The following is a 25015-nucleotide window of genomic DNA, read 5'->3' on the forward strand; positions in this document are numbered from 1 at the left end:
GTGAATCAATGCTTCTGTTCCTTTCCCTGTCGACTCCACCAGAAAGCTTCCAGCATTCCAAGTCTGGAAAATAAAAAGCTATGCTACAAGGCTTCAGGTTCTCTTTGTTATTCAAACAGCTGCTAATTGTCCTGCTGTGTTAGGAACCTGTGAGACAATGCTGTAACATTTAGCTTTCTGACATCCAAAGCATCTAGATCAGTCCCCAATTAAACAGGTATTAATCACAAAGACTCTAAAAGCCACGATGATAGATGCACCCAGTAAATCTTTGCTCTTGCCTTTTACTTTTCACACTCCGATTTCTACATTTACAGGCAGAAATACTTAAAAGCCTGCCCCAGAAACTTGACCAATCAAAAGCCGTGTTCGTTACTTTACATCGGATGCTTGATGATTTCCTACCTCTGAAAAGCCTTTCAGAAAGAGGTAAGACATTGATCATTCTGCTAAACGAGCCTGTCTGCTTCAATAAATAGATCCACTATGGTTGCTGTCATCTTGACTTTTTAAGTGTGATGACTAATTCAGAAGTGTTGTGGCTTTGCCACTGGCTATAGGGAAATCCAAATCATCTGTGAAGTTAAAAAAAAAAAAAAAGCCAGTGGGTGAACCCCCAAAACATCAATGGGCAAAATCTTAATATGCAAGTAGTACTAATGAACTCTTCCAATTTGGGCCAGATCATCCTCAGGTCATGAACCTGATTCGAGTGAATGAATGAATGAAGTATATTAATCCAGATAATAGAAAAGAGCACGTGTTGAATGAATCCCTCCCGAATTCCACGCTTTGAAATTTAAGGGACTCTGTGTTACTTTTTCATCAATTTCCATTTCACAAGGGCAGGAAGGCAGCCTTATTTAACTCTGTCAAAGGGTATGATTTACAGTTTTTGTTATAAATAAGTGACTAGGTAATCAACCCCAAACACACAAACAACTGAAAAGTAACAATTTTCATAGCCAATGTCTAATCACCGTAATACAAAATGAAGAGAAAAGCGCCAACACAAGAGGCTCATATGATGGCAGAGAAAGCCAACTTTAGCTATTCTGCGTTACTAGAAATCATTTTAAATTACACTCCGATTTTTTATTTCTCAAGGTAACAGAACCCATGAGACAAGTACAATATTTGCAAGGTGCCAGCTCAAGAAGCTGAATTCCTTGGCTTTCAATGGAGCCTGAATATATCATGAATTACTCCATCCCCATCACTATCTCAATGGCGGTCCACTGTTTTCCAAGTTGAAAGAGTTGGAACTCAATAAATGTCACTTATGATATGAACACCTGTCGACTAAGACCTGGACTGAGACCAATTCCATTAACATAGTCATTCTATGGCTGCCAAATGGCCGGGCCTTGGACCACTTATGATATAGTCCCCCTTCAAGGAGGTGACCTAACGACAGAAAGGTCCAGAATCCCATTAGTCATCTTCCAAGCTATCCAACTCTCCATGAGCTACACTGTTGGAATGGGGTATGTAGCTTTTTAATTGTCATTTTAAAAGATCACACAAGCTGCTCAGAAAAATGTCATGGTGACCATAAATTGAAGATAGATGCCCTTTAGCATTGTTACCAGCCACTGTCCTTTTTATCTATGAAATTATTTTTTAGCAACTTATCTTTCTCTTGTTGCACTTAAAACACAGAGGCAGACCAGAGGGAAAAAAATGAAAAATATTTGACAAACTATAACTTACAGCATGAAATTATAGGCTACCAATGATTCCTGACAGGGCCAGAGAGTCAGAGGAAACATGGTGGTAAAAATTCAGTTGCAAATCAATATGTTCTATGCTATTTGGAATTTTTCCAAGTCCAAATGTCGCTTGGCTTAAAGCACAATGTCTGAGGGCTGGAAGTGCGATCACGGATGATAAACTAGAATGGTACAAGTAGGGGAGAGAGAGAGAGAGAGAGAGAGATAAAGAGAGAAACAGGAAGAAGGCCATCGAGGTGAAGTTCTGAGACTCCTCATCTTTCTTATTACCAGTTTGGTTCCACTACATGGGAGTCTGGGAAAGTTCCAAACACAGGGGGTCAAAAATATTCTGAGGACAATATTCATGATCCACAGAATGCTGAGAAGCTGGGTTTTAGTACCACCTTGGGGAACCTCTGCTTTATGTGTAGACAAATCTTTCCTGCCCTATTTCTCCCTTGCTATGTAGACATGAGTAAGGAAGCACCTGGTGAGTGGAAAGAAAGAGGATAGAGACCTTTGGGTTAAATTACACTCGGAACATCTTGAGAATGCTTCCTACACAAATGGTCACCACATGCTATGCTCTCTAAAAATGTGGCCATGAAATTATATTCTTGCAGCCCTCATATTTGAAAATCTGTCTTTTTTGACAATTTTCTTAAAAGCTATGATATAGGTTAGGAACAGGATAATCATTTAGGAGAAGAGGTTTTAAGCTTGGAAATCTGCAACCTGAGAATTGTATTTTTATTTTGGAGTATCAGCCAGAAACTAAATTCTATGTGCTAGATAGTTTAAATTTCTTTTTTTTTTTTTTGAGACGGAGTTTCGCTGTTGTTACCCAGACTGGAGTGAAATGGCATGATCTCGGCTCACCGCAACCTCCGCCTTCTGGGTTCAAGCAATTCTCCTGCCTCAGCCTCCCGAGTAGCTGGGACTACAGGCACGCGCCACCATGCCCAGCTAATTTTTGTATTTTTAGTAGAGACAGGGTTTCACCTTGTTGACCAGGATGGTCTAGATCTCTTGACCTCCTGATCCACCCGCCTTGGCCTCCCAAAGTGCTGGGATTATAGGCATGAGCCACCGTGCCCGGACAGATAGTTTAAATTTCTATGGCAGAAACAACAGAGCTATTAAATTTTAAAATGTTACTAAGTTCAAATGATACCTTCAACTTGATCTGTGCTTGAGAGTTCAGGATAAATTTTGTAGTCATAAGAAGTAACAAGGAATGATGTATTAGGAAAACTAATACTGTTTTAGGATTTTTTTTTTAAAGAAAGAAAACCAGGGGGTTCAGAGCATTTCACAGGGGCCTCTCTCATTGACACAATTTGCTTAAGTATGAAATTCAGTGTAACTGGCCCCATCCACAGAAGTCAGTATTTAGGGCCGGGCGCGGTGGCTCACGAGGTCAAGAGATCGAGACCATCCTGGTCAACAAGGTGAAACCCCGTCTCTACTAAAAATACAAAAATTAGCTGGGCATGGTGGCATGTGCCTGTAATCCCAGCTACTCGGGAGGCTGAGGCAGGAGAATTGCTTGAACCCGGGAGATGGATGTTGCGGTGAGTCGAGATTGTGCCATTGCACTCCAGTCTGCGTAACAACAGCGAAACTCCGTCTTAAAAAAAAAAAAAAAAAAAAAAAAGTCAGTATTTAGTCCATTCCTAAATACTGGAGGACCTTATTAGAACTGTATCTCACCTAGAAATAGTTCCACAGCATGATATCTACGAAAGACACTGGAGTGGCCAGGTGCAGTGGCTCACTCCTGTAATCCCAGCACTTTGGGAGGCTGAGGTGGGAGGATCACAAGGTCAGGAGTTCAAGGCCATCCTGGTCAACATGGTGAAACCCTGTCTCTACTAAAAATACAAGAATTAGCCAAGCATGGTGGTGTGCCTGTAGTCCCAGCTATTTGGGAGGCTGTGAGGCAGGAGAATCCCTTAAACCCAGGAAGTGGAGGTTGCAGTGAGCTGTGATTGTGCCACTGCATTCTAGCCTGGGTGACAGAGTGAGACTCCGTCTCAAAAAATAAATCATAAAATAAAATTTTTTTAAAGGGCTAAGAAGCATGGGCACAAAAGAGTACCTGATGCAAATTAGTCTTTCTTTAAAATATAAGTACATTTTTTACAAAAACAGACAAACAACAACAGCAAAAGCTGAGGTTGTAGTGAGCCCAGATCAGGCCACTGCACTCAATCTTGGCGACAGAGCAAGACTTCGTCACAAAAAAAAGAAAAAAAAGACACTAGAGCAAAGCTTCTGCACACTACGGAGGAAGTTATGGAAAGTTAATGAGTTAATGGAAGTTATTTTTTGTGTTTTCTTAAATAGGAAGAGAAAAAAGAAGTGGAGAGAAAGAGAAAATGCTACCCTCTAACAAACATATACAGTTAAGGTGAATCCTTGAAGAGTTTACAGTGAGACTGAAAGAGCTTCTCACTGATCCTTCTCCCCAAACAATACATTTTTACATTATATGAGGGCCATCCAGGTGAAGTTCTGAGACTCCTCATCTTTCTTATTGCCAGTTTGGATATGAGAGTTCCTTAAATATATGACCAGCCTGTTAGAGCCACACCTGAATTCCTTGACTAGTGTACAGTGAAGGCTGTAAGCACAATGTGTGCTTCTTAAATTTTCTGTGCACTGTTCATGGTTACAAGAGGACACTTTCAGAGGGTAAGGTTCTGCTATAGTTGTTCTCCTTGCTTCTAATGTAAAACAAAACAATAAGAACCTTTATCACAAACTGTAATAATAACCCTGCTCCTACTGTAAATGGGGAGAAATGAGATGATGTTAGCTTCAAGAATTTCCAAGTCTTCAAGAGCCTTCTCCTAAAAAGTTTTCTAAAATCACACCCTCTGGGAACCCTATAGGATTGGGATTAGATTCAGAGGATCTTAACATAAGCAAAGGCCTCATCAATAATTCTCAGATAAGATAAAAGCCTTTGATTATCTTATTTCTTATTTATCTTCATATAAAAAGAAGTCTTTGATTGCACTTGAGAGTACAGAGAACACTTGATCAAGCTTTCTGCCAGTTACATATTAAAAATCCCTGGATTGTTTATAGGTGTGCCCCTAGCTTTCACAAAGAAACGTGAAGGAAGCTGTGCTCCTATCTAACTTCACACTTACGCTCAAAATGTGCACTTTCAAAAATTGGGTTGATTCAAGAGGCAGATTTCCAGCTTGCAGTATGTTATCTAGAAAAACACAAACTCTCCAGGGAGCCATTGTGAGCTAGCCCCTTTTCAGTGTTTGTAGTAATGGATGAATCTTACTGTGAGCCTACTGGTGGCAAGTCACTACTTAGCACCCACTGAGAAGTTGAAGCTACATATTTAAGTCTTGTTTGTATGCACATGTCACAGGCAAAAGGTTCCTAGATAAAAAAAAAAAAAAATTTAAACTTATCCTATCCTATAAGCTTTATGAAAAGGGTTATGTTGAAAGTGCTAACCAAACTGCCTGAACAATTTGTGCACTGGAAGATGTGAATCAGAAAGGGACCGACCACAGCTCTTTATCTTTTCTCCCCTCTCCACTCCAAGAGGAAAAGAAAGAATAGAATAGTAACAGAAAAAATGTTTCACGTCTCTATAATTTTACCCATAAAGTATTTTAGATAGATTTTTAGGGAGCGGCCTCTGTACTTGGCCATCGCAAAACAAAACCCAACAGATGGTTCAGAGGAGAACCTTAGTACAGTTTGTTTAGATCAGGCTTACCAATTTATCAGAATACAGAAAGAACAAATGTAATCTAAAAGTGATTTCTTCAGCCCTGTGTCTATATCGGCGACATTTGATGACTGTTCAGACAGGTTCCCACAGTCCTCTGGGTGACAGCCCTCACCTATGGAACCAAATCATTAGTGACATTTCCCAATGAGGAAGCCAAGGGGTTCACTAGGCAAGTAACCACACTGACTGGCACCATCTCTCTGTTTTATCATTGCAGTTTTAGGGGAGCCTGGGGAAGCTGTTTCATTTTCTACTTTTGGCAGAAGCAGAGAATGAGAAAGCATGAGTGTAGGTTGGGGGAGGGGAAAGGTGAACAGTAGAAGGCAGCTCATTAAATAAGAGAGATATTTGTCACACTGATGGATAAAGCAAAGGTTTGCTTATCTTGACATATTAAAATGTAAACCCTAAAATAATCCTTACCAGTGTTGACCTGAAGACAACATTAAGAATACCCTCTTGCTGTATACCCACACCAAAAAAACGCCACAGGGGTGCTGAGACTCCGAGGAATTCTCTATGTATTTGGGTGACATGGACAGGCATTTCAATCAGTCCCTGTAGATTTAAGATCTCGTAATGCAAGGTTAGTCCTGCAGCATGGGGTTTGGGTTTTCAAGGTGTTTAAAGGAAAAAAAAAAATGATTTAAAGACATCAGCAGGGGGTTAACAGAAGTTGAAAAGTTTCTCTGGATCTTTTCATTGATGTTCAATTGCAGACTGGTTTCTAGAGACCTGTCTGGCTCCTCTGAAGAGACAGTAATTAATTGAGCCAGTTGGAGTGACAACTAGATAATTCAGAAGCCCATTGGAAACCCCTGTTAGCCCCGTACTGTCCATTTCTCATCTCAGTCAGACACTTATTTTTTAAATCTCTTGATGGCTTCTCCAGAGGGTGTAAAAGTTGGCAGTTAGTGTTCGATGGAACAAGCACAATACTGAGAGATGAGAAACAAATCAGAATTAGACTGTCAAGTGAATGCTGGTGAATAAATTTCCCTTCTTACAAATGAACACGCATATATCTTTCTGTAGGAGCAAAGGGAAAGGACTCAGGAAAAATAGTGCTCTCAGTGCCAGCTGTATATATAAAGACTTCATTTTCTTAGAGTGGAATATTCACACCTATTTTTTCAAAAAATGCAATCTAAATTTTACTTATATGCAATAATTACCACTACGCTCTATAGACATACTATTTGTCTGTGCTGTTCAGTCAACCTTGAAATGTTGGATAATTTAGTAGGCTCTTCTGGAAGGCTTTTATTTTTTTTTCTCCTCACCAGGGCCTGCGGTACCCACCCTGAAGACAAATTCACAGACACTGGCACCATACACAAGAGGCTGCACCACTGTATATCCGCTGGTTTATTTTATTTTTACTTATGATCATAATTAGTGAGTATGCTTATTAATTATGGGGGTAGCAACAGTATTCTGGAAATGAAATTCTTTTCAGTATAAAGTTAGAATCAAGAGACTGTTTTTTCTTTTAAAAAAATGTCCTGCATGTTTTCTTAAATGTGCATTTCATAGGCCTTATGAACTAAACCAGGATCCCATGGCTAGACCAGAGCCGTTAATGAGAAAACCACAGCCTGGCTCTCTGAAGCTCAACGAGGGCTTGCTTGGGCCTATAATTACCAGGCACAGAAAAGACTCTCCAACCAGCAACCGATTCCCTACTAACAACTGAGGATGCACAAACAACGTTTCAGCAAAACCTCCGTGGAATTGCTTTGCTGTCTGTTTGAAGGATTTTAAAATGCGTCTTTAGAAGGAGTTCTTTATTTTATAGATTTCACTAGTTCCATCATTTGTTTTTTCTTTAAATTTCTTAGGGGTAAGGAAAAATAACATGATTTACTGGAGATCAAAGGCAAACATAAAATCATCTTGGAGAGAAAATAAGGCACAGGAGCAAAGCATAGAAGAATTATTATTATTATTTTGAGTCTTAGTCATCTAGGCTAGAATGCAGTGGCAAGATATCGGCTCCCTGCAGTCTCTGCCTCCCAGGTTCAAGCAATTCTCGCGTGCTTCAGCCTCCCGAGTAGCTGGGACTACAGGCGCACACCACAATGCCTGGCTAATTGTGGTTTTTAGCAGAGATGGGTTTTTGCCATATTGGCCAGGGCTGGTCTTTAACTCCTGGCCTAAAGTGATCCGTCCGCCTCAGCCTCCCAAAGTGCTGGGATTACAGGCATGAGCCACTGCGTCTGGCTAACATAGAATTATTTAAAAAGAAAACTGTGGCCAGCAACTCCAGGACCTAGGCAATAGTGTGAAGAATGCATATTTTAAAGAGCACCAGAACATCAGTGAAGCATATCCCACATAATCCATTTAAATCTGAGTGCCCATGGGAAAAGATCTGTGGTTCAAGAAAGCAAAGTTATGATGAAATCCTAATTATTTTAGTTAATTTTTTTCTTAGTCAAAACCTTTAAAAAATAAAGTGTCTTGCCAAATGGAAAGATTGTTTCAAATGTGAGATTTACCTAAATGTTAATTCATTACATCTGTTGCCAAAACAATGTTCCACAAGTGATACTAGTATTTCAGTATCTTTTCAACCTTGTGTCTTGCTGGTCTCCTTTTTTGATTTAGTACTCCAGAGCTCAGATCAGCAAACGTTTTGTGTCCACAGTGAGACAGCGCCTATGTTTGTCTGGCCGGACACTTGCTCTCTGCTGCAGCTGCTCAACTATGCCATTGTCACGTGAAAGCACTCTTACACACAATATCAACGAATGAGTGGAAATTTGTTCCATTAGTTATGAATGCCAGTATTTGAATTTTATATAATTTCCAAATGTCACAAAATATAATTTCCCTTTGGATTATGTTGAACCCATTAGAAATACAAAAGCCAATATGCATAGGTTGTCCCAATCTGAAGGACTGGGTTTGGCTTTTGGGCCATAGCTTGCTGACCCCTGCCTTAGGGTGCTAAAAGAAGCAAACGTTTGTACCTTTAAATTATCATCACTTGGCCAGGTGTGGTGGCTCACACCTGTAATCCCAGAACTTTCGGAAGCTGAAGCAGATGGACAGATCACCTGAGGCCAGGTGTTTGAGAACAACCTGGGCAACATGGGAAACCCTGTCTCTACTAAAAACATACAAAAATTAGCAGGATGTGGTGGTGCCCATCTGTAGTCCCAGCTACTCAGGAGGCCGAGGCATGAGAATCGCTGGAACCTGGGAGGCAGTGGTTGCAGTCAGCCGAGATCACATCATCTCATTAGGTTTAGTATTCCAATCCAATTCTCAGAATCAGCAGGAATGTGCTTTCTTGTCCTTTTGATCTTAAACCACATCTCAGGTCCCCTCCAGAGGTGCCCTCCTACCTAATTGTGAGCCAGAACCACTCACTGTCATGACCTGTCTTTCAACACCTTCATATCAAGGCAAACTGGACTTCCCAATATCTTATCTTTCTCCCTTCTCCTTTCTGCTTTTAGAGATAATTATGCAATAGTCCTTTTATCTGACAATTGCATTCATCTCAACACAGAGGCAGAATTTTATATACCAAAGCTAAAGAAGTTTGTATGGGCCCTTTCTGAAGCTCTGTTCCTAGTCTGATGTTTGTAATTTTGTAGAGTTTTACTTTTTCACCCTTAATCACACAATAGTTGTTTAAGCTTTAAATTCCACAAAATCTGGCTCCACCATGCCTACAGCATATTATCTAAATCGATTGCTCTAAGATTTTCCCCTTTCTCTCATCATTTTCTTGCAGCTTTCCTCTTACTATCTAGAAGACAGGTAGCAATTATACCCAGTGGGGATAAGAATTCCCACTGTTCTCCATTATCCCACTCAAATAACATAATATGTCTAATTAAAAGATGGCAGAGAGAGAAAGAATGGGAACTTACCAGTTGAGTAATAAAAGACAGTATGCCTCTTATACTTAGTTATTTTCTTTTCTTTATTCATTATTTTGGTTTTATTAAATTTATCACTACTTGACAAAAAGAGTTAACTGATTTGTTTTTGCTGTAAATAAATGTTAACAACAATCAAAGATGGAACTATACAAGGAGTACACGTAAGTGGCATGATGATGAGGTGTAACGCCACTTTATTGTCGGTGCTTTTTTTTTTTTTTTTTTTTTTTTGCAGTTAATGCATAACTGTCCAACTCGAGAGAAACAGGCCAGCCTAACAAACATCTGATGGCAAAACAGCTATAACAGGGTTCATGAGGGGCCTTGAAAGGCCCTTTACAACTGCCTGTCCTCTGAGAACAGTAATGGGAGCATCATGCTCTCAGCAGTGGAGCCAGGGAACTGTGGAATCTTCCCTATGTGTTGAGCCACAGGCCAGCCCAAGCAAGGCCAATGGGCTATGGAACCCTGAAGTGGTGGGCACTGCTATGAAATTTGTTCTTAAAAACTACTGCTATGCTCATGTACCCCAAAACCTAAAATCCAATAAAAAATTAAAAAAAAAAAAAAAACAACTACTGCTAGAGCAGAGATTTTCAGTCTTAGCACTATGAACATTTTGGACCAGAAAATTCTTTATTGCGAAGGTAGGGGATGCTGTGCTGTGAATTATAAGATGTTTTGTCAGCATTCCTGGCTTCTACCCACTAGATAGATGCAACAGCACCAAAAATTGTCCCTAGACATTGCCCATTAGGGGTAGGAGCAGAAATCACCCGCAGTTGAGAACAACTGTTCATTATCTTACTGTTTTTCCCTGCAATATAAATACCTTGGCAGGGCAAGGAATTGGAGAGATGGAGGGGAGGCAGAATTCAGGTGATAATTCTGCTGAAGCATTTTTAGAATATTTTCCCACTCTTAGAATTGCATTTAGGAACCATTTCTGAACATGTTAGAAAAATAAGCCTTACTTCTTCAGGTTCGTAGCTCACAGCTCAAGGTTACACACTTAGAATCACAGCATTTTGAAATAGAAAAGATCTTAGAGATTAGCTGGTTTAAATAATGAGTTAATTCATCAAATATTTTAACTCCTCCAAACTAAGCATGCTACAGACATTTGTTTGTCACTAGGACACCATAGCTGTGCTAGAGAGAGATGACGAGATCTTTCCATTATGAAGTCTTTAGAATAGTGTCACAAGCAAAGTAAAAATCAGAAATGGACAACACTGTCCCTGGGTGCAATTTGGGGTGAGTAGAGAGCACCACTCCTGGGGGTTGGGTCCATGATGATTTAAAACACCAGAAAATGGTCCAGCCTCATAGCTAGAAAATGAAGCAAAGGCGATGGGAGATGAATGGCAAAAAACGATTCAGCGATATTAAGCTACTGCTGGCTGCCATCACAATCTTTTTAACAAAAAAAAAAATTCATGGTTCTGTTGCCTGGCCAGAAAACCTTGTTTCATTTATGCAGCATTTCTCTCTCCTAGTGACACATCCTGTATTCATTTGCCTGAGATGGTCCACTTAAGTGAGAGTAAACCAAAGGAAAGCTATCCAGAAAACAAATCACCCAGCAGTTTGCTTACCCATTTTTCATAAACATCAGGACTATCTCCTTTTAAACAAAAGACAGAACAGTCGCTAAAGGGATGAAAGATGAGGAAAGTGGAATCTCATTTTGCTCTTTTTGGCCTGTAATGTAGAAAAGTAACTTTTGGGGGAGCTCCAAGAGCTTCTTCTTCTCCAGTTTTACTGGGTACAACTTTAGCTGGAATAAGTAACATTCCACACCCTTACTCTTCTCCCACCTCTTCCCTTTCTTGCTTCTGACATGGGGGTGAGGCTTGGAGTGACTCATCTCATTAGGGAATTTGGGAGAAGTACTCTGTCCTCAGCTCCACCCACTCTCAGACCTGCCTATCTGCCTACCTGCCTACCTGCCTGCCTGCACAGTGTCCTTCCAACAACCTTAGCAGGGCAGGCAGAGAGCCTGCAGTGAGGCAGCTGGGCTGTAAGTGTCACAAAGGCAAGCCCTTTTGGCCACAGATATAAAGCTCACATCCTTCCATCAGCTTATCAGCAAAAAGCTGACAGACATTCAGATTTCCTTTGTCTTCTGTGTCAACTGGTTTTGAACCCAAGAGGAGGGAAAGTGTGTTTATTGACCCCCTAAGACTCTAGGAGTAAGATTTAGGTTAGGATGGTGTAAATAACTTTGTGAGAACACAGGCCCATTCACACAACATGCTACAATTAAATGATCAAAGCCCAGTTAAATCTCCATCTCCATGCCCAGATACTCACGTAATCTGGTCTCACAAATGGGGAGAATGCCAAGCAGAATACATGAATGTTATTCATTATCTCCTAATTTTAAAGGAAAGCAACTTTCTACTTTTAGAGATAGGATTCTCCCTAGTTTTTAGTATTGGCTCTGATATTAGCATGGATGAGTCACCTCACCTTCATGGATCTGCTCAACTCTTAAAGTCTCAAAGGCAGTGAACATAGAACCCAAGAATTCAAGGACGTTTTGCCTGATTGATTTGATCTATTATTTTTAACATGTTACTGATGAGAAAACCCTGTGAAAACATAGCAAAGGTGGAGAACCACTAACTTTTGTGGCCTCCAGATGCTAAATGCTAACATTCATTAATTCTATGTATTCCTTATAGAGTGAAACATCATTGCCTATAGTGGTCCTTACGGAATTTAATTTAATGAAATGATAGGAGCAATGCAATTAGAATATAATTGTGTGTATGTAAATATGCTTAGGGGAGCTTTGATAGAGTTTACGGTTGCTACATTCACCCAGAATTTTGGCCTACATTATTAATTTGCACAACTATGAAGAAAGGGTTTGTTAATCAAAGATAAACTATCCTGATGATTTGAATTAGAGAACTTCAAATTAGGGTAGGATATTAAAGCAGTGCTGTGCACATATACAATTCTCTACTAAGCGAAAGCTTTCTGGCTAGCCACATAGGGGGTCTCCTTATTGAAAGATTTATTTTTAATTTTGAACAGCTTCCCAGCATTACCCTTTATGAAAATTAAAATAAGGAGCTAGAATTTTGTCCTGTTCAGCAAACCTCCTGGCAGGACTACATGCCATGGCAAAGAAAACCTTATTGCGTCAGAGGAATTCTCTGTCTGCTTTTCTCCTAAATCCAGGAGAATTATACCTACATTTAAAATAAAACTTCACTCTGCCCCTCGAAATGTTTTTGCACATTTTCTTCTTGTAGAGGATTTTAGTGTGTCTTTTTTGGGCTCTCTGGACCTTTTGCCCTGGTAGGTGTTGACATAACTTCCTGACTAAAATCCCTAGGTGCAAAGGGAGTCACAGAAGTCTCCCCCAGAATATGTGGGAGCCAAGCCTGTCCTCAGCACATCTCCCACAGGCTTTTCTCTGCCAAGGAGAATGACTTCACCTTTCACAAATGACGCTCCAAAAGTCCACCCCTAATTTTATTTCAGTTAAGAACATGACGTAGTGCTTGTAAACGAATAGCCAAAAAGGTAGAAGGGGGCTGCTTGCAAGAACACTGACTGGATCATCAACCAGATTCTCCACACAGTGCGGAAATCATTCTGCACTGCATCACCTCCGAATTCAGAGAGACAAGTGGCACCGATGCATATTCCCAGGATCTGTGTGCAATATTTCCATTGCATTTTTCCAAGAGAGAACTAATAAAATGCTGTCAGTCACCGAGTACTCGTGTTTCTATCAAAACCTCCTAAATCATTTTTTGTAGAAATAAAACTAATGACCACTAACAGTGTTCACAACCTAAAAACACAGAATTAAAAGACAAAGGCCTAGCTGGATGACCCCTTCACACTAAATATTTTAAAAGACTGTTCGCATTTGTAGAGCTGAAGATACATTCCGGTAAGACTTGCCATTCTAGCCCCTGCTCAAAACCTTCTCCGAGCCTTAATTTTTTTTTTATTCCAGAGAGTTCAGGGCAAAATGGAAAAATAATGGCTTTGGATTTGGACACTGGAATAGTTTTCACTTATAGGATCAATTAGTACAGATATTTTACTAAACATTTGAGTGCACTTACTGAAACATTTATTTAAAAGAAAAGTGCAGTTAGAGGTGATAGGATTGTTGGCAATTTATAATCCTTTTCCGGCGATGTTTTCTATCCTGAGAGCCTCACAAAGAATAAGCCACGGTCCCATATCCCTTCTCCTCTCTAACTTTCCAGAAATAAAAAAGCTGGCAATATAAAACTCCTGAAGGGGTGGTAACTTTTTCAGGGAAGGAATACAGATGAGTAAGTCAGAAGCGAAAGCCTAGAAACCTAGATTTTCAAAATGTTTGATATTCAAGATTTCATGACAGTTCTGTGATTAACTCAGTAGAAACACTTCATGAACAGGAAATGTTTTCTAGTCATCTGTATTAGCAGAAAGTGATGTAGGAATTGGAGGAGACTGGCCGCCCCACCCTCTACCCCCGCGCAACCAGCCCTCACATCAATCATGAAATCAACTATGAAAGTAGCTGCAAAACTATTATGTGTCTTAAAGTAAACTTTGTTAATGACAGACATAAAGACATACATAGGGGTTCTAGTATAGGTCTATCTGGATCATTTATAACATTTTACATTAAAGCATAAGATCAAAACTATAGCTGCTAATGCTTTTGTTAGAAAATACAAGTAAGCCGGGCATGGTGGCTCACGCCTGTAATCTCAGCACTTTGGGAGGCCAAGGCGGGAGGATCACCTGAGATTAAGAGTTCAAGACCAGCCTGGCCAACATAGTGAAACCCTGTCTTTTTTAAAAAGAAAAAAATACAAGTAACAACAGAGCACTCTGTATTGGTAAAAATCAATTTTACAATTGCACATAATCTATAAGCATTCTGATGTCCAGCCAAGGACATTATAATTAAAATAACAGATATGACTTTCATCCAGGATGGAGTGACTCAGTTCACTAGAGTATTGTTGTCTCCTTTCAATCACACACTGTCTTAGTTATCACATTATCTCCACCATCTACAGGGCATTCTATGTAGTTGATATCCAAAAAAGTTTGAATAAATGTCATGTCCTAAATACTTTTTTTTTTTTTTTTTTGAGACAGGTCTCACTCTGTTGCCAGGCTAGAGTGCAGTGATGCAATCACAGCTCACTGCAACCTCTGACTCCTGGGCTCAAGCAGTCCTCCCACCTGAGCCTCCTGAGTAGCTGGGACCACAGGTGTGCACCACCATGCCTAGCTAATTTTTTTTTTTTTTTTGTAGAAATAGAGTTTCATGATGTTGCCCAGGCTGGTCTTGATCAGACACTCAGGCTCAAGTGATTCACTTGTTTTGGCCTCCCAAAGTGCTGGGATTACAAGTGTAAGGAACTGTGCCCAGCCCCTAAGTATCTTTTATATTATAACACAGTTCCCTGGCTTAATTGGTTCTATTTCAATGATAGCAATGTATTATAATTCATCATTTAAAGCCTTTTCTCCACATACATTCAGATCATACAATAAAGTAGATTTCATTCCTACCTGCTTGGTTGGTTGTCACAGTGACAGAAACTGATTGGTCTGGGCTAGGGTTATACTTGGACACTCCGTTCACAGCCCAGATTTCAAAGGTGTAATTGGTATGAGCTAGGAGGTCAGTGATGGAGACTTTGGTGGTCTTCAAGCCATTCTGCTGTGGAGTGTAGTGGACCCCACTTCCACAGGGTCGGCACTTGCTGGGGTCACCAGCTCCACATTTCTTGCACACCACATTGTAGGAAATGTCCTGGCGGCCACCTGTGTTCTGAGGGCTGCTCCATTCCAAGTTCACGGATGTCTCATTGACATTTGAAATCAAGTTCAGAGGGGCAGATGGTGGGCCTGGAGAAAGAAAACCACATCAACACACCAAGAATTGAAATACCCCTTTGAAATCTCTCAGAGTTTGTATTATTTTCTGTAGCTCTCCAAGGTAAGGCGGACCTACTTGGCAAAGACAACAAAAAGCAAATCAAGCCAGCATAAAAGATCTTTTAAAAGAACAATATAATAGAAGGCTGTTAAGTGAGTGTCAGTCTCTTTCCTGTGCAAACAAACATGGCATCGATTGTCACTCTGAGATGTGAAGCAACTCTCCAGTAAAACGGGCCCCAAGCCCAGGCTTTCCCTCAGAAGTGGCAGAAAAATATCATCATTTATCTAGTTTCCATCTTATCCTCTAAAAAACGAAGGTGGTTCTAGTTCCCAGAGCTGTTGTGAGACTCTGATAAATTGATAGTTATTTACCACTTGTGAAGATAAATTATAATTCCTAAGTACAGCATGTCATCAATAGCAAATAAAATTAACATAACTGTAGAGATGTGCCTCTGCAGTTCCACATGGCAGCAGAGGGTTAAGCAGTTTATGGGTAATTAGTAGAAACTGGTTTAACACGGTTGCAGAGATGCTGAAGATACAGCTGTGGAGAGATCGCAGAGGTTTTGTTCAAGGCTCCCAGACCCCTCCTCCTGCCAGCCAAGGCATGCATTCCCACCAGCATCAAAGAGTTTCTGAAATATGGGTGATGGCAGTGGTAGTTATGAAACAGAACAACTGATCACCAACAACATAATGGTTGGTTAAAAAAAATTAATAATAAAAAAATAAGACTACAGATGACGATGAAACTCTTGTTTCTTGATGTAGATTGGTCATTTGTGTGTGTGTGTATGTGATGAAGTCTCTCTCTGTCACCCAGGCTGGCATGCAGTGGCATGATCTCAGCTCACTGTAACCTCTACCTCCCAGGTTCAAATGATTCTTGTGCCTCAGCCTCCTGAGTAGCTGAAATTACAGGTGTGCATGAGCACACCAGGGTAATTTTTGTATTTTTAGTTGAGGTGGGGTTTTGCCATGTTGGGCAGGCTGGTCTCAAACTCCTGATCTCAAGTGATCAGCCCACCTTGGCCTCCCAAAGTGCTGGGATTACAGTTGTGAGCCACTGTGCCCAGCCATGACTGGTTTTAATATGGCAAAAAATTGTGACACAATGTTGCCTTCAACTGGAAGAATCAGGCTGGGAGAAGAAAGAGGGAATTCTCTTGGTCTGTTCCAAGGGCTTAAAAGAAACCTGCCACACTAAATGAGACACATCTACTCAGTTTGATAGTCGGAAATGCCTTTCTTTCCCATTTCAGTCTTCCAAGAGGTGGGCAAAATGAGTTTTAAGGAAAATTTGAGGTGTCTTGATCATTGTTATCTATACTACTCCTAATGCAATTGGAATGACTACTTTGCAGGAAATTAGTACAAGTTTCTCAGGAAAAGAAATTTACCAGGAGGCTTTCATGAACTTGGGTGAGCTTTACCTAGTCTACCACAATGGAACATATTGTTCCAAAATGGCTGTTGAGAGAGAAGGTGAAGAGGTAAGCTACAAATGAGGAACTATATTCAATATTTATTACTTAGCTTGCAGTGATTAATGGCCAATGATTTTTCAGTGGTAACATTTAATAAGGGTAATTCACTCTCCTTTTCTCTTTATAGCACTTATTGAAGACTTTATTTTAATAAGGTAAGCAGGTCTTCCCAAACTCCCCTCGGGACTAATTACCAAAAACCCCTGAAAGCATAAAGATCAGCTCCCCATCTCGTGAAACTTAAAAAAATGCAAACCTTTAAAACATTTCACAAAAGTATTATAAAATTTGTATTAAAGGAAAGATTACTTCACAGAAGCCCTCAGAGAGAAAATATAAATTTCTTTCTTGTTTAGATTTCAAAACTGCATTTACAGTTTTTTGTTTGTTTGTTTTTTGTTTTTGTTTTTTTGAGACTGAGTTTTGCACTTGTTATCCAGGCTGGAGTGCAATGGCACGATCTTGGCTCGCTGAAACCTCCGCCTCCTGGGTTCAGGCAATTCTCCTGCCTTAGCCTCCTGAGTAGCTGGGATTACAGGCACGCGCCACTGTGCCCAGCTAATTTTTTGTATTTTTAGTAGAGACGGGGTTTCACCATATTGACCAGGATGGTCTCGATCTCTTGACCTCGTGATCCACCCGCCTCAGCCTCCCAAAGTGCTGGGATTACAGGCGTGAACCACCCCGCCTGGCGCATTTACAGTTTTTAGCATGGTAACTGCAATACAACGGCAAATGACTGCTTTTTTGAATAAATGAAGTATATAAAATCACCAACTTCAAGAGCCACATAGGATGTTAAAATCATTTGGTCAAATATCCTTCTAAATACTCATCTTTAAAGACGAGGAAACTGAGAATTGGAAAGTAAATCTAATAATACTGAAAGTTCATGCAATCTAATTAGTGACAGAACTTGACTGAAATCCAAAAGTACTGTCAGCCACTTGGAGTTATTTCTATTCCACCATGTGTTCCTCACTGAAGGCATAATGATAACAAAATGAAAAATTTCGGCCACAGTTTGAGAAGGCAAACATGGAAGGGCTGAAGATAAAATGCAGCACGTTATCTTTGGCCCTGTTTTAATTCTGTAATGTTTGCCGCCATAGTGAAATCCACATTACTAGTCTGCAGCTGAAGCTGACCATGGCTTGGTTTATAAAATGGGTCAGCCATTGGTTCTTCTTTTGCTGTGACTTCCAGGGTTAAATAAGAGTGACTCTGAAATCCATTAACCTCCTTGCCAAGGTTCCTGGTCTACTTTCACATGGGAAAATGTGACACAATGAATCAAGCACTCCAGAAGCAAAAAGTCAGTAATTAGTATGTAGGATAGGGCACGACAGAGTATAAACAGAGAAGAAATGGAGCAGAAAACTAAATGGTTACAGGACGAGGAGATACAGCACTGCCATGTGGAAACAAAACATTACAAAGACACTGCAGGATTTCAAACTGGAGGGCTGGCATGAAAACACGTGCTAACCTAGGGCAGCCTTCTTCCTGTGGGCAGCGATTCTGAAAGAAGGCCCTGGGGTGGATGCTCAAGGAAGACTGAGAATCAGGAAAGCTCAAATTCAGGGCTTGTGAATCATACTGCGTATGTTCTAGGCTTTGCTCTCACAGAGAGTAACAGATTTGTGGGGACAACGTAGCTGCCTAGAAATTGGAGTATGACGAAGTCACATGATATAGGGGAAAACAAAATATAGAAAATTCATCCAATATGATTATGATGTTGGTCTGGAAAAACCTGGGAGAGGATACATGCTTCAATATTAAAATCATGATGGTGGTATGCTGTGCTGTAGGACTGTGGTCTCTTTTTTTTTTAACTTCTGCCAATTAAAAGATGATAAATATATAAGTGTGTTTCTCATTTAAAGGGAGGACCCATCTCCTCTTTAGGAATAAAAGTATTCTATTCTCAAGACAATAAGAAACAAATACGGACTTGAATGCAGCCAAAAGCTAGTCTGGGCCTGTAGTTATACTGAACGGCAGCACCTTAAAACAATTACCTACAGAGATGGCCACAAAGAAGAGAAAACTGGTATTCTGGGTAACCTGAGCTCTCTTTTAATAAATACAAGGCATCCAGAAGTTAAAAAAAAACCTAACTCCGACGATTTTCTCTTTCATTTATGTAAGTATTGCATCTGGCTATTTAGAAGCAATTAAATTTCTGACACAGCGATTGCCTTTGTCATCAGAAATATGTCCACCTGCAAGTAAGTCTCCAATTACAAATACGAAGTTTATAACAAAAAGGGCTAACTGTTCTACTTGTTCTAATTTTCTAGTCTCCACATCTAAATCAACCCTACTGAGCACACACACACACACATCAGGTAGCTTGAGGGTCACTGTGAATGGCAAGATTTTATTGTTTTTAAAACTACCCACGACTAGCCTCAATATAGGACTGGCATAACACTAGTCCTTATGCTTATGGCATTGTTCACCATTTCAGTTCCTTATTTCCTTTCCGGCTTCTGTTGTAACATACAATGGTGTCGTGCTACTCAGACACCATTCCATGTCTATTTCCACACCAGTATACCTGCTCCTCAAAACGGATATCTTGGCTGGGCACAGTGGCTCACTCCTGTAATCCCAGCACTTTGGGAAGCCAAGGTGGGTGGATAACCTGAGGTCAGGAGTTAGAGACCATCCTGGCCAACATGGCGAAACCTCCATCTCTACTAATAATAAAAAATAAAAAAAAAATTAGCCAGGCATGGTGGTGCATGCCCATAGTCCCAGCTATTTGGAAGGCTGAGGCAGGAGAATCACTTGAACCCACAAGGTGGAGGTTGCAGTGAGCCAAGATGGTGCCATTGGCCTCCCGCTTGGGTGACAGAGCAAGACTCTGTCTCAAAAACAATAATAACAATAATTGATGTCTTTATCACTCCCTGTTTTCTACCTTGGTTCCTTATTTAGAAATCTCAAAAAAACTGTTTGAAGAGTCAATGGATGAATGAATGAAAAACCAACAAAGTCCTTTAATGCATCTCATACCCACCTACCTGCAGTGTCATGAAGTGTGTGAATTATGCAACCTTCTCTGAGCTAAAGCTGTACTAGTCAACTTTTCATGTACAGATTCATTAGCTTTATGCCTGTAAAGTAGTAACTCAGTGTAACTAGTTTAATTCAAGTTCCTCTTCTTTTCATGGTTTAGAATTACTTTGGAAAAAGTAGAAAGGGCTATATATCAAATATTAGTGGTTACTTCTGCTGGGAGAAATTGTGAATCATTCATTTATTCAAAAATCGTCTATTGTGTATCTAGTGTTTGTCACCTGCTTTAAAGGAGAGAGAAAAAATATTCTTATTCATTTTGATAACTTTCTGATAGTTTCCTAGATAGTTGCAGAAATGCGTAGGGAACCTAGGGGAAAAGGCAGAAACTAAAGGAAACTAAGTAAGTATTATATGTGCAGTGGATGTCACAGCAAGCTCCTGCCTTGTCCTGTTTTTAAGCTGTGTAACCAGCGACGGCTACGAATTTGTAATGTGGGTTCTATCAAATAAGGTTTTGTCAAATTGGGATTGGTTATTACTCTTTTCTTCCTCTACCTCGATTTCAGGTGGTGATTTATTCAGACGTGAATGCTGGGGAAAACTTTATCTCCAAAGAAGCTTAATTTTAACATTTCTAAAAGTAGATAGGTATTGTCCTTATTAGTCTTTATAAAACTACAGCTTTTGCCTTAATTTAATTTTTTTACCCAAATTAAGACATTCTAAAATATTGGATTCGTGCAAAAGTAATGGTAGTTTTTGTTGTCAATTTTATTGGCAACTACTTTTGCACCAAACTAATATAAATTGATCAAATGCTGAAGTGTATTTCAGGGAACATAAAGATCCTTCCTTTACGTTTTTGGTTTTATTTGTAAAGCTTCCATGAAATTCACATATAAGCCTGGGATTCTCTCTGTGTCTCCACCCAAAAATGAAAACAGCATGTTAAATTATTTTAAAGTTTTCATATTTAGTATGCCTTTTACATTTGTAATACAATTTAGTGGCATAGATATTAGTGGTAATCCCATAAACAAAAATCAAAAGCAATAATCTTTATAAATCTCTTGCACAGGGGCCAACGTAATTTCTCTGTAAAGAAATTTTATGATCTGTCCAGAAAGTAAATATTTTAGGCTTTATGGGCCATCTGGTCTCTGTAGCAACAACTCAGCTCTGTTATTCTATCTCCAAAGAAGCCATACTCAATACCTAAACAAACGAGCATGGCTGTGCTCCAAGAAAGCTTATTTGCAAAAGTAGGTGGCAGTTAAAATCGACCTTCAGACCACTTCATGATGAAAAAGATGATGAAAGCAAGGCATCTTCTTTCTAGGAAAATGCTCTCTGGCATCCTCAGAATTCTGCACATAACTCTAAGGTCTAAAAGCACACCCTGAGCCTATCTATAAAGCTCAGTCTAGGAATCCCTGATTAACCTATTTATACAGCCCAAGTAACAACCCTGGCGGCTGAAGCCCAAGTTAGACCTACCTTTATTGACTAAGGAAGGAATAAAATGAGACATATGGCTTATTTCTTGAGTTTCTCATTGCTTTGAAAGAAATGGGCACTGAATTACTTGCCATTGTAGATGCATTTAATGAACATCCTCACTTCACTGGTGTGAAATACTTTCTGCATCACACAGCAGGTACTGGAGAAAGGTGCTACAATGGGAAATTATTATTTTCTAATGGGATGTCATCTTACATTCAGTTGATACGAGTTTGACAGTATTAAGCCCCAAAGAAATGATAGCCACATTATAGTAGACACAAAGGACTATCATATCATACTATAAAATATCACATCATATCATGTTATATTATAAAAGGAATCTTGATCTTCCTTTACCAGTCATGTGCTCTTGTCTGGGAAAGAAACAAGCTTCTGGAAATGAACCACATACTGTCTAGAGAAATCCAGCAAATGTGACATTTAGGAAGGGCAATATTTCAAGCATAAAAGAAAATTCCAGTAATTTAACATATCTTAATTCTTTCTTCCCATGGATTAGACTAAAATTTAATTCCTGAGTAGTTTAGAGAACACACTTGCTGGCTTATGTCAGGATTTAAAGTAGCCCCTTTAGCACAAGCCAGTATTTACACATCCACATGAAATCTGTGAGCCTTAATCACATCGTTTAAAAGCCAACAGCCAACACTGAACCTGAAGTCATAAATGTTTCCAGTGTGACTACAAGTTTGTTATGAGCCATTCTATGCAAAGCCCAGGCACCCTGTATATACTCTACCTCACACCCCAAGTCAGAGAAGATGCATTTCTTTATCCTTACAGGAAGCAAATGAAATTTTAGTAAAAGATGAAAACCTGCTATGATAATTGCATTTTGAAATAGATTTGGCAGAAATGGGTTCTGCCAAAGTGTTTAAATATATATGTATATATGGTGTAACATCCCATATAAACCTGAAAATCTATTTCTCATAACAACTGGAATTAAAGTGCTAACAGAATGCAAAACTGTGGGAAAAGTAAGTTAAGTTTAAAACTCACATTGTTAGCAAAATTTTACACACGCAACTCAAAATACCTTGGCGCTGGTAGCTCTGCTTGAAATTCTCATTCCCGGCAATTTGAGTAACTAACTCCTTATCCCTGGAATATCTGTCATTCCTGACTACTCCATGTAAACTTCCCTGTCCCAATGCACTCAATCACATCACATTTTTAAAAATCTCCTTCTTATGAGAATCTTCAATGATCTTGTTTATTCATTTGTTTGTTGTTTATACTCCCATTTAAACATAAGCTCCAGAAGAAGAGGAATCTTTTCTTTTTCAGGTTTATGAGAATGTCCAAAGCCTTCAGAATAATGCCTGACATCTAGTAGATATTCAATAGGTATCTGCTAAATGAACAAATGAATGAATGATGATGCTTTAGCCCAGTCCAGCTCACTAATCAGAAGCATCACTGCATTAGCACTATGGGTGAGCACAGTGGCTCAGGACTGTAATCCTAGAACTTTGGGAGGCCATAGAAGGGGCGGCTTTATAAGCCCAAGAGTTCAAGACCAGTCTGGGAAACATGGTGAAACCCTGTCTCTACAAAAAATATAAAAATTAGCCAGGCATAGTGGCACATGCCTGTAGTCCCAGCTACCTGGGAAGCTGAGGTGGAAGTACTGCTTGAACCTGGGAGGTGGAGGTTACAATGAGCTGAAATCATGCCACTGTACTCTAGCCTGAGTAATTAACTGAGACCTTGTCTCAAAAAAACAACAACAAAACAAAACAAAACAAAAAAACCCCACTGCCATAGCACTTTTGTATGCCACAAAAGCTAAGCAAAATATTAATAATAACAATAATGATAAAGAAAAGAAGTGGAAATCACGTGCTAAAATGTAAAAAAAAAAAAAGAAAAGAAAAGAAAGAAAATCAAGTCTGCAACCAAGGCAAGAGGATAGTTGATAGAAAAACCAAAATTATTGGCCTCATGTGATAGAGTGGTTTCCAGAGCTACCAAAGACATTTAATACTTAACTGATTTTTAGTCACCATTTAAAAATGTAATGCCTGGAATATGAAATTCATTCTGGATGGGAAATGGAGCACCCCCCAAGAGCATGGGCAGAAATGTTAACTCGTCCATGATCAATTTATTGAAGCACCACCATCACCTCACTAAAATGCCAAGGAACCAGTTCAACACATATCTTAGAGGAAGTAGCACCTTGGGTCTCTAGTTCCATTTTCTGAGGCTTCATTAATCATGTACAACTTTCGGACCGTCAATAGCACTTCAGCGTCTTAGCTGTAAAACCCTTCAACCCTTGAGATAAGCCTTTGCTGTTAATCTCTCTCCAACTGAAAGGCAGGTTATAAGGCAGAATCAACAGTTGGGGGGCATCACGTTTTGACTCTGAAATAAAGCCCATGCTTCCCCTGACAGTTGTATATGTTGCCACCACTAATTGCTTTCTCCCAGTCCTATCTGCTGTGGGTTAGTTTACATAACGATGGCTGTTTAAGGACATCCCTTCTGACATCTATGAATAGTGCATAACCTCTTATCATGGTGGTTTATGTGTTTTAACAAAGAAGACAGCCAAGCAGGGCTGTCCATGACTAAACCAGAACCTTTTGGATACATCAATCACTTGTTGCTGTCATGAAAATTTCTTGGCTTCCTACAGAGGTTCATTTCTTGCTGAGATTTTCCCATAACCTATTTTTCTGGTTATATCTCTTTTCCCCCATTCTCTTCTCCAAGAATCTTTGTCTTTTCTTTACTGGGTTAACTAGGGCTTGGTTTCTTTTTATTAGAATGACACATTTATGGCTGAAGTACCTTATAAATTCTCAGTTGTACATAAGAAAGCTACAATGTCAAAAGTAGAATTGAGTATTTCACTTTTAAAATTATCTAGCTTGTGCATTTACATTTCTTGCAAAATACTTTTTTATATATTATCGTATTTAATAACCACAATCAAATCTGACAGAAAAGGATTTATTGTCCACAACAATCTGATTACAAAAAACTAAGACAAGTTAAGCAACTCACCCAAATTAAGACACCAAATATGTGCAATGCTGTGATGAGAAACCCTGACTCCAAGGCTAAACAACCCTGCTTCCCTTTCAGAGAGATACAAATAATATAAAGAAAATAATAAACCATAATTATAAATTCTTTTTGGGAACAGGGTAGAAAGTTTCCAGTTTTCTCAGTTCACCCCAGAGTTAAATTTTGCCTTACTTCCCTGCCCTTCATGATGATGACAGCTAGCTAGTATTACTTCTCGGATGATCCTCTTTTATTATTTTTAGGAGGATTATCTTTTCTGCCTTTTCCTATCTTCTGTGCAAGAGAGTAGTTAGAAGTTTCTGTTAAAGGTTCTTTTTCTAGGTGGAAGATCACAGGAATGGGGCAAGAGGCAACAGAATCTCTCATAAATCAAAATGTTGATAGCAAAGAAGATACCCTGGGCCGGGTGCGGTGGCTCAAGCCTGTAATCCTAGCACTCTGGGAGGCTGAGATGGGATAATTGCTTGAGCCGGGAGGCGGAGGTTGTAGTGAGCTGAGATCACGCTACTGGGTGACAGAGTGAGACTCTGTCTTAAAAAAAGAAAAAAAAGATACCCCGTTCTCACCCCAGGGGATCTCAGAAAAATGTGTAATTAACCCTGTTTCATAGCAGCATGC

General features: G+C 39.6%; 1 protein-coding gene across 4 annotated transcripts in view; it reads right to left on the reverse strand.

Annotated features, from left to right (window-relative positions):
- The window catches only part of EPHA4 (EPH receptor A4), a 153793-nt gene that overhangs the window by 50318 nt on the left and 78460 nt on the right, over positions 1 to 25015 (reverse strand). For all 4 annotated transcript variants that reach the window (XM_078329179.1, XM_008999563.5, XM_035305880.3 and 1 more), the window contains exon 5: positions 14937 to 15275. In XM_078329179.1, coding sequence (XP_078185305.1) covers positions 14937 to 15275 — 339 coding nt within the window. The remainder of the gene's footprint in view (positions 1 to 14936; positions 15276 to 25015) is intronic.

Source organism: Callithrix jacchus, chromosome 6, assembly GCF_049354715.1.
Source record: "Callithrix jacchus isolate 240 chromosome 6, calJac240_pri, whole genome shotgun sequence".
Classification (NCBI taxonomy): Eukaryota; Metazoa; Chordata; class Mammalia; order Primates; family Cebidae; genus Callithrix; species Callithrix jacchus.